General features: G+C 38.6%; 1 protein-coding gene across 1 annotated transcript; it reads right to left on the bottom strand.

Annotated features, from left to right (window-relative positions):
- Nucleotides 1–7,384: 7,384 nt before the first annotated feature.
- HRG_03651 (polyprotein) lies at nt 7,385–8,161 on the bottom strand (the record flags this gene model as incomplete). The annotated part of the gene is made up of 1 exon (XM_044862122.1): nt 7,385–8,161. The coding sequence occupies one exon, from the start codon at nt 8,159–8,161 to the stop codon at nt 7,385–7,387; it is 777 nt and encodes a 258-aa protein (XP_044723148.1).
- Between the last annotated feature and the right edge of the window lie 3,099 nt (nt 8,162–11,260).

Genomic DNA, 11,260 nt, shown 5'->3' with positions numbered 1-11,260 from the left:
TAGAGACTTAGTCCTCTTAAATTCGTCTATAAGACTACTAGAGAGAGACTCTAGATTAAAAGCTTCTAAGTTATTTCGAAGAGCTTACGTTATATTAGTTATATAGCTAGAAAACGAGCCCGAAAGGCTATTTAAAATCTAAGCTATAATAACTACTTCCGGAATTATAATATTCTATGATTTTAGCTCTTCGAATACCTCTTTTACCTTATTTAGGTAGCCTTCTAAGGATTCGAAATCCCCTACTAAAGTATTAAAAAGCTCTTTTATAAGTAGGTAATTCGAGGTAAAGGAAATAGGGTTATATAGGTTTTTTAACCTATCCTACGCCTCTTTAGTATTTATTATATACTTTATTTAGGTTAAAGGACTATCTTTAATACAAAGAAAAATTAAAGCAAGTGCTTCTTTTATTTTCGAGTAATTTTCTTACTATATAGTAGTAGAAAGCTTCTCTTTAACTAAAAGAGCTTATATTTAAATAGCCTAGAAGGTATAGTTAGAACTACCCTTAAGTTTAGTAAATTCGAACTTATCCTTAGAGCCTATTTTAGATAATTCGAGGTCGTATAGTTAGTATTAGAATTTCGAAGATTTTTCGAAGTTATTACCCGACTTATAGAGAAGCCGGGCTTATAACCTATAAGAAGGTATAAGCAATAAGCGTAGAATCGGGTAATCGATAACGTAAGCGGAAAGGTTGGTCGAAGGAGTATAGGGTAGGATTTCGTCCGGAATTTATAATAAGTATATAAGGGGCTAAATAATATATTAAAAGAATAGCGTTGCAAAAGATACTTACGAACTTACTTATTCTATCTACTACTCCTAGGGAAATCCTTCGTCTTTTATAGACTATTACTTACCTACTAGTAAACCGGTTAGTTAGCTTTCTAGCACATTCTATAGTACTTAAAAAGATCTATCTATAGTATATCTTCCTAACTTAGTAGGTAGTCTAATTATAGCGTAATAGTTAACGTAAGACTATAGGTTCTAGTATAAGTAGTGGATTTAACTAGAATGTTCTATGCCCTACCTATTCTTATATCGCGGATATCTTCGGAACCGCTAAGCTAAAATAAGCAATAAGGTATCCGTTCTACTCGTAACTAACTTATGCATTTTATATATATTTTTGTTTATAAGGATAGGCTTATCCTAACCCGCTTTTCCTAGAGGAAGGTATAGTTATCTAGTAGAGGTCTTTGTCTTTTAAGGGTTATTCCCTTAGACTATATTATAGAGCCTCTTTTTACTAGCTTATTCTATAAAGCCTCCCTATACTTATTATTTCTTTATAATAGTAAAATAGGAATATAAGGGTATATTCTTATAACTATATAGGTATATTAATAGTTACGATATTACTTAAAGTAACGCGGTATTATACTAAATAAGAGCTTTTAATATATAACGATTAATATTATTCCTAAAGGATAAACCTATTAAGGGGTTTATATTAGTAGATATAATAGGGCGTAGTCTAAGTAATAATAAATATATTACGTTAATAATAAGTTAGAGGTTATAGACTATAGACTATAACTAAGTAATTAAGTAATCGGAATTAAAGATAAGATTATAATAGAGATCGTAATAATTATAATATATTAAAAGCTATCGAGCTATCTATCTAAAGGAGTATTCCGTTCCTTCCTTATATATCTCGAGAGCTTCCCTAGATCGCCGAGAGCGCTAGGTAATCTTATCGTCTAAGAGCGCTAGATCGCTAGAGCGATCCTATGATCCTAGCCGTAAAGCGTTAGAGCGCTAAAGTAACCCGTCGCTCTAAACTTAATTAGCCCGTCGGTCCGTTTAATATTCCTTACTCCTTATATTACGTTACCTTATAATATATATTAGTCCCCGCGGTTCGCTAGATATAAGGAACGGTGTTCCTACTATAAATAAAGTAGCTATAATATACTCTCCCGATTATATAAGCTAATAAGTAGTATATTAATTATAGATAAAATCTTATCCTATAAAGTAAGAATCGCTCGTTATTTTATATGTTATTATATATTAAACGGGTTGCTAGTTATCGTATAATCGGGAATCGAAGGAATAGAGCTAGCTTAGAATACTAGCTAAGATCTCTTAAGAATACCGGCACGACTAACCTCCTTTAAATATAAATATTAATAGAACTAAGATACTTCTAGATTTACTCGAGGTATTACGGAATTCCTTAGTCTTAGGGCTATACGGCAGCCTAAATCTAGTCCCGAAAGGTTCTTCTATTTAGCTATAATTATCTATATAAGACAGTATGTCCGCTAGTAGATAGATTAAGAATTATTAACTTTAATACCTCTTCTATATACTAATATACTAATAATAAATTCCGTTAAAAATCCTACCTTATACTCCTTCTTCCCTTCTATTATATAGTCTTACGTAATTCCTTAATTTCCTAAAATTCCGCTTTTACTTATATACTTTTAGACTAGACTATAGTCGTAATAACTAGGCCGAGGTAAAGGCGTAAGGGAAAGCTCGTCTAGTAGTAAAGGTATAAAAGAAAGCTCGTCCGCTAGCACTACGCCTTCCTCTACTAAGGAAGCTCCTATATAAGTCCGTAGCGCTTCTTATAGGATAAGCTATAGATCCTAGGCCTTAATATCCGCTCTTATTAGCTAGTCCTAATCCCTTTAAGAAAGCGCGTTTAAGACTATAGAGTCTAGCTTAGGGCGGTACTTAATTAAGAAGTTAAAGCGTAAGAGATACTCTACTTAGCGGGCTTACTACTTTAAGAGGTACTAGCGGGTTATAAAGTACTTAAGGTTCCTATAGTCTATAAGAACCTTAAAGCTCTTATAGCTCTAGAGCTCTACTTATTATTACTTAAGGTAGCTAATAATCGCTAGTATCTCCTTATTATAAATAGCGTAATTCCGCTTTACTAAGGTTAGCTTATAAGAGTAGAATACTATTAATTACTTCTACCTATTTACCTCTTAAAAAAGCGTTCCTTTAAATACCTAGCTACTATAGTCCGCTTTAACTAATATAGACTAGTCGAAGTCTTACTAAAGTAATACTAGGGCTTATAAGAATAGGTCCTTAAGCGTATAAAACGCTCCTTCTTATATAGGCCCTTAATAAAAAGTAGTTTATTTCCTAGTAATCTTATTTAAGGGTATTATAATATAGGAGAAGCCCTTAATAAATATCCTATAATAGTTCGCGAACCTAAGGAAGCTCTATATACCTATTTATATAGTTAGGGCCGCTTAGTCTTAGATCGCCTAGATCTTTATAGGATCCGCCTATATACCTATACTTATATAGATAATAAAGCCTAGGTACTTAACCCTCTTAACCTTAAATTTATACTTATTTAAGTTAAGGTAGAGCTTATAAAGCTAGAGGCGCTTTAGGACCCTCTATACTTTCTATATATAGTCCTTATAAGAGCCGCTTATATAGATAAGGATATTATCTATATATATAAAAGCGAACTTATTAAGGAAGTCTTAAAATATATTATTAATATAATACTAGAAGGTAGCGGGCGCTCTTAAGAGGCTAAAGGGCGTTATAAGCTACTTAAATAAGCTATAGCGTATATAAAACGCTGTCTTTTACTCGTTACCCTTTAAGATCTATACCTTATAAAACGCTTATTTTATATCTAGCTTCGTAAACTACTTTGCCTTTAAAAGGTTATAAAGTATATCTAAGATTAAGGGTAAGGGGTAGCGGTCTAGCCTTATAATTATATTTAAAGCCCTATAGTTATAATAAAACTATATCCCGCCCCTTAGTTTATATATAAATAAGACTAGCGCTCTTACTTTAGAGCTACTTACTTAAATAAAACCCTTATCTAAGAGGTCCCTTAGTATCTTCTTTAGCACTAGTAGCTCTATATATAATATACTATATAGCGGTCTAAATAGTATAAGTAGTTCTTACCCTTTCTTATTAGTATAGAGTATAATCCTATAGTCTACCCCTAGCTTATATAGGTTAAGCTTATTTACTTCTTAGGACTTAAATAGTAGTAGGAGGTTATAAAAGCGCTCCGGTATCTACTATTATAGCTTAGAGGGCGACTTTAGCTTTTTTATTTAAAGGGCCTTATCGATATCCGCTAAGCTAACTATATAGACTATAGCGTTAGCCGCTACTTAGCCTTACCTTTACTTTACCCGTTATATAGTTCCTATAAAGATAAAGATAAGGACTTCTTATACTAAGTATAAAGCTTATACGCTTAGTCTTATACCTATAGAACCGTTATTATAGCGGACTTACTATCGCGTAGGCCTAAACTATAGCTTCTTTTAATATAAAACTAAGTATAACTCTATATATAATAACTAAGGTTTCTTAAAGATTAAGGGAAACTTTAGTTAAGGGATTATATAGGCTACGATAAGCTTATAGTAACTATCGACCTTTATAGCTAGCTATATAATACCCTTAATTACTATACCCTCTATTACGCTTAAGGCGCTCTTTACTCGCCTTAAGGCGATCTTTTTTACTAGTACTTATATCTCTCGCGTAAGCGCCTTATTAACTATAGCGTAGTATTAATAGCCCTTATTTATAAGGGCGGTAATAGGTAAGGAGTTATTAATTATAACTTATATTAAAGTAGGCTCCTCCTTTATATAGGCGGATAATTCCTCCTTCTCCTTTATTAATACTAGTAACTAAGGCTCTAAAGCCTATCTTTACTTTAGAGCTACTCTTTTTCCTTTAGGCCTAAGGGGGCGGAGTCCTCCTTATCGTTTAAAGTAAGGAGCGGTTCTATCTTCGCTACTTAAACCGCTATAGGCCGCTTAGCTAAGAGGAAGGGGCATTTTAATATAAAGTACGTAGACGCGCTATAATATAGGTAGCGGCTATTAGCCTTCCTTTTCTTAATTTCCTTACTTATTACCTACTTTGCTTACTACTTAGAGTATAGGGTAGTATAAGGGGTAGTTAACGGCGTCTTCTTACTACGTTTAGCCTAGTCTATATAGGTAGCCGATATTAAGGTATCCCTATCTATATCGATAGCTAGTTATTTATCTTATAAAGGGGCGGTAATCTTATCGCCGCTATATAGCGAGCGCTTATAGAGCTTCTAAAAACGCGGCGTCTATTTATAGCCCTATACTACCTTTATTAACTAGCTTATATACTCGCTATAGTTAGTAGGTATAATTATAAAGATAAGTAGCTCTTATAGGGCCGGCGTAATCGAATTCTATAGCTATATAAGCTTCGCGCTATCTTCCTATACTATAGTCCCTACTACTTATAAGAGCGTCTCTTTAAAATCGGGTAGGAATTCGCTAGGTTTATCTATCTCTCTACTTAAGGGTCTATAGCCTATCTTATACCTTCTCTTACTTTTATACGTTGCCGAACGTATATATAAGGTATTAAAAGAAGTCTTATAGGTCGCGTTTACTCCTAAGGCCGCCCTTATCTTAGAATCTAAAGATCCGCTATATCTAGGGCTCTAGTAGTATATAAAAAAGCGAATACTACGCTATATCGCGATAGCTATTTAGGCCCTATTTCTCGTTAGTTACAAACTTTATTTATAGCCGGCTAAGGAAGAAGTAAAAGGACTCTAGCTTACTATCTTAAGTTAGCTAAGGGAGCAGCTTCTACGTTAGTAGTATCGCCGCTATAACCGGCGTTATAGAGGTTATAGGGGTTAAAGCTAGTCTTATAGACGGCTCCCTTAGTATAGCGAGAACCTCGTCCTTCTCGCTAGCCGTCGCGCTTTTAATTACTTTTAAGATAGCTATAATACTTCCTATCTATCTAAGGAAGGGCGGAGTACTTCCTTAAGGAAAAGGCACCCCCTTTAAAGAGATATCTATTAGATCTATTAGTTAATAGCTTATACTATTATAGAGTAAGTAGAGGCATATATATAAGTACTATTTATAGGATAATATTAATAAGCTATATAAAGCTCTCTTATACACGGCTAGCTTATATATATATATATAGGATCCGGCCCTCTATATATAACTATATAGCTTAAGCTATAGCTTAAGCTTATAACCTATAATAGTTAAAGACTCTTATATCTATATTCTTTTTTACCCGCTTAAGATTTAGTAGGTTCTTTATCTTTTATATATATACTATAGTAAGTATAAGACCTTACTTAGGGCTTTAACTAAGTAATATCTTAACCTTATAATTATACGATAGTAGTATAGCGTATTAGCGGTATTTCCTAGTATTTTCCTTAGGTAAGTATAAGTATTTCTCTATAATTTCCTTACTATATTCTTATAATAACTTCTTAGGGAAATATTAGTATAATCTCTAAGTATTATAAAGTAAGTAGAGGTATATATATAGGTACTATTTATAGGATAATATTAATAAGCTATATAGAGCTTTTTTATATATAGCTAGCCTATATATATAAGTATAAGATCTAGCCCTTTATATATAACTTATATAGCTTAGGCTATAGCCTAAGCCTATAACCTATAATAGTTAAAAACTCTTATATAATACCTTCTTTTAAGCGTAGCGCGGCGCTACCCTATTAATAGCTTTTATACTATTAAGCCTATACTACTAGCTTTACCCTACCCTTTTTCCGTTAATTATACTAGCCTTACTAGCTTTATTATCCCTATACTTATTAGCCTAAGTAGCTATAACCTAGCTCTAACCTTATTAGCTAGCTAGCTATTTAAATAAAAGTATAACCTATTATATATACCCTTAAGTAGCTAGCGGCTAGCTTAAACCTATATAAGCCTTAGGTTACCTAACCCCTTAGCCTTAAGTAGCCTCCTTTACTAAGGGGTATATAAAGTAGTATCCTTCTTTCTTTTTTCCTTTCTTTTTCTTCCTTCTTTAACTATAGTAATAGTAGTAATAAGTAAGTTCTACTTTATTTAAGGTATTAGTTTATTCCTAGCTATATAAGCCGCTCTATTAATATATACTTATAGTAATAGCTATAGTAGTAATAATAGCCTTAATGTGGGTAGGCACCTGCGGCAGCTGCTGCAATGAGACGGTACTAGGGTTAACCTGATGTTGTATTCGTCTTGATTCTCTATCTAAGGAGGCAGAGGCCAGCGTGGAGAAAGGGGGCACGCTGCCTCAGCCGCACACGTGACCGTACGGGTCACGTGCCAACCATGGTTGGTCACACCACTAGATAGATACATTCCTACACAGGCAACTCTTCTTTTGCTGTGAGAAGCACAGCAACACCTTGAACGGGTCTAAAGGATAGTAGCGTTAAGGCCGTGAAGGAATGTGCCGAGGGGCGTGTGTCATTATTGCCAAAAAGTGGGTCCGACGTCTTGTTCTTAGCTGTAGATATCTGGGAAGAAGTGAAGGGTCTTCCTGATAGGAGCAATCATTTGATCATAGGTATAAGGAGCGGTTAGGAACGTTGTACGTATCCTTCGACTCGAATTGTCAGACTATTGGTATCGATGAAGCGTTCCAGGGCTCGGTTTGGTGATGCTTTCGTCATTGCATCTGCTGGGTTGTCTGCGCCGTTGATCCAACGAATATCTGTTATCTCTCTCTTCTCGTATGACTGGCGAAGGGCCATGATATCAATCATCAATCGTTTTTCCTTCGTCGTACCGAGCTTGACTAGGCATTCGTAGAGAGAGTACGAATCCGTACAGACGATGAGAGGGATAGGAGGAAGGTTGAGTCGTTCCGTAATTATCTTCATAGTCATCGCAAGGGAGATGCCTATGTCGAATCCGTTGGCCATACCGTATATCTCTGATGCTAGGACGCTACGGGTAACACGTTTGCACTTTGTTGAACTCCAGTGTACGATGTTACCACTAATCTCGAACTGTTTTTCTTTGTGGTTTGTCTCGTTAACGAGGGCAATGACGAATCCTAGTTGGGAGGATAAGTCCTTGTTGTTTGCGAAAGAACCATCGGTGAAAACCATCAGCTTTGCAGTAGCTAGATCAATTGGTTTGTACGTGAGGCCACGTAGTTGGTGATCCATTTGCCATTGCAGTCGCTTGTTCAAAATTGCGTAATCTTTATCCTCAGGGGTCTGTACTTGGGCGGCGACTGAAACATCGAAAGAAGCTTCCGGTTGAGCAATTGAAGCAATGTATGAGGCTCGCGCTCGTTCCTCAACGTAGCGCTGGTGACGATCAATTGCTTTAGGGTCAATGGTGGTCATTTTTGCTGCTTGTCCCTTCTGTTGAAGTAAAAGGGATCCTTTCTTAAGGGGGTTATTATTCAGCAACGTCAGTCTTGCACCATTAAAGTCAACCGTTGTTCCGTATGTGATGTCAGTCTTGGGCTTGGAACGAAATTCTGCCTTTGTAGCTCTTCTTCTTCACGGGTAGAAAAGTTGTTCGTTCCAAGGATGAGGGTGTCATCAGTTTGCATTCCAACAATACCGAGCGTGTCAGGGCCAGTATTCGAAATCAGTAGGCAGGAGTCATAGGTGGAGGTAGACATATCCAGCTTTTCGAGGTGATGCTGCTGATATGTGCGGAACCAATGGACTCCGGCTTCTGCGATACCGTACAGGGGCTTAATAACACGAATAATTGTTCTGTTAGGGTATTTGCCTTGTAGTTCCGTGGGCAAATACGTAAGAATGGTCCGGGAAAGCTTGGTCTGGGATTGCGGGTATGCCTGAGTGATATCACGGAGGGAGAGGTTATGCCGTAGTTTTGAAGAAGTCCGGGGCAATAGCGAGGATGAGTCTCTGGCTAACGCGTTGAATTGTCGGAGATTGCGTCAGGAGGGTGGTCTTCAAAGTCGTTATGTCCTTGAATAACAAGTCGAGACTTTTCGTAGGGCTTAGTGTTGATTCCTTTGACTTCACGAACCATTCGAGAGCGAAAGATTCTATAGTTTCCATGACTCATTTGATCGTATCGTTCAAATTGGAATACACCGCGGCCAACGAGGTCAGTAATCTCTTTGTTATCGGATTCTTCGAAGGGGTCACCAGGAGAGGTGATTATGCCATCAGACCGTAGCTTGAGGGAAAGAGCTTGTGCATCTTCCTCCTTTTGGGTCAAGAAGCTCTGGTCTACGGCTTGGGCCATCATGATCAAATCCTTTGGCTTGTTCTTTGATCCTGGTGGGCGTCCTCTTGCGGGGGCGGGGTTCGGGTCGGGCAGGCAGGTCCGTTAGGGTCTTAACGGGGTCTTGAGCCGGTTGTTCATTAAGATCTGAACGAAATTCGAGGGTCTGTGTCGTGTGTAGGGTCGGAAAGAGTGGTATCATCACGCAGATACGGTTGTACAAGGGTCGATCGAAAGACTTGGGGCCGTTGACTGTGTCAATGGTGATGTTATGGGTATCAATCGATGCAATCTTGAAGGGTCCTTGCCAACCGTCTTTCTCTCCAAACGCGAACTTCACTTTGCAGCGGGAGGGATAGCACTTCTGTCGTGCTCGGGCCGTTGCGTGCATGGAGGGCATCCTTAACTCGTCTTTCTGCCGAGAGTTGGCGGAGCATTTTCATCGCTTTCTGCATAGCTTCCGATCTTTTGAGGGTAGAAGCGGAAGGGGGCGAGTCTGTAGATACGCGAGGGTATGCGCCGAAAACAAGCAACGTAGGCACAAGACCGTCAGGTCCTGCCGTATCATTGATTGCTTTAACAGCCATTTGAAGGACTGTTTCGGCGGAAGTGGTGTGGCCAATCTCAGCATGGAGGATGTTAAAGGCGCGTCGGAGGGGTGCGTGATAGCGTTCAATCTTTCCAATGGACCAATGCGTCTCAACAGGTACTTGAGAGCATTTGATTCCATAATCTTTGCTTCGTTCCGGAATTCGAGAGAAGCAAAGTTAGTTCCTGCATCATGACGGAGGGTATCAGGAGGTCCAAGATACGTGTCGATCCAGAGGGTCCGGAGGGTCTCCCATGTATCTTTAGCTGACATTGACGGTAAAAATCTGGCTCCTTGAAAGCAGTAGCTGAGTCCACAACGTGTAGAACAGGGCGTTGTGGTGTTCCTAGGTGCATCACATCAACGATGATTTCGTAGTTGAACTCTTGATCATCGTTAAGGGTGAACTTGAAGCGGCGTGGGGCTTGTGAGTGCATTTGACAGTGGTGACAGAACTTAGAGATAGTCTCTAATGTGTCTATCGAGACGTCACTGTGCCCGGCTTGCTTCAAGAGGTGATGGAGCCTAGGGACTGCTGGGTGTCCAAAGCGTCGGTGAAGTGTACGAATCTCTGTTTCCGTAAGAAACGAGATGGACTCTTCATCTTTCGTAAGGAAGAACCAGGGATGTCCCCATTTGCGTACGACTGGAATGCTTGTAGGGCGATTAGTACAATGATTAGTACAATTGATGGTATCTGTGATGTTGTTGAAATAGATACCAAGTCGATCCATATCAGCAAGGCAGAGCAAAAAGGGAGTTGGGGTTTGAAGGACGTGGAACGTGATCCTTCCGAGGGTGTTTTTAGGCAACTGTGCCAAGGAGTTAATCGTGTCGCCGTTGCCAAATTTGATGGAGGCCTGGCCGGATGTAGAGCTGTCGAGAGCTACAGAAGGATCTTCTCGTTGTAGGGCGATGTACTGAGAATATCCTGCTGTGGAGAATGTTGCTGCACCTGTGTCGATCATGATACCTTGGAATCTATCCTTGAATAGCGATCTTCAATAATAAATTGCGAGGCTGGAACAACGGTTTGATCCGTCTGATAGACGTCTTCTCCTGTGATCAAATGATTGAATGCCTGTTGACAGAGCATTTGGCTTGCTTGCCATTGTTCCGGGTGATCGTTGGTGCTATTGTCATGTTCTTCCCATGTATCTTCAGTGTCATCAAAGCTGCTCATCTCATGACCTTCGTAGTCTAGAATATAGCCTCCGATGTCCGTGAGTTGTACACCTATGAAGTGACATTGAGTGATATGTTGGTCCTTGGCCTTTTGTCGTTCATCCGTAGAGTGTTTAGTTGACCAACAGCCTTCTTGTCCACAAACAAAACACTTCTTCGTCCAGTTTCGGTTACTGTAGCTATGATTGTAGTTACTACGGCTTTGAGGCCGGTAGTTTCCACGGTTGTAGCTTTGTCTGTATCCGCGGCTGGGTCGTTGACCTGAATATCCGTATCTACCTCGAGAGCGGTTGTTATTGTATCGACGGTCGAGGTAGTACTGATGGTGTGGATCGTTATGATCAAATGATCCAGCAAAGTCAAGGGAAATTGAGAAGTTGTTATGAGGGCAAGATGGGTTTCAACGGATGCACGAAGATCTGCAAGAAGGTGCTCGACGTTATCGGCGGGTTTGAAAAGAGCG

The sequence above is a fragment of the Hirsutella rhossiliensis genome (assembly GCF_020360975.1).
Source record: "Hirsutella rhossiliensis strain HR02 chromosome Unknown scaffold00003, whole genome shotgun sequence".
NCBI lineage: Eukaryota > Fungi > Ascomycota > Sordariomycetes > Hypocreales > Ophiocordycipitaceae > Hirsutella > Hirsutella rhossiliensis.
The sequence above is the reverse complement of the archived record's forward strand: the minus strand, read 5'-3'. Positions and strand labels throughout refer to the sequence as shown.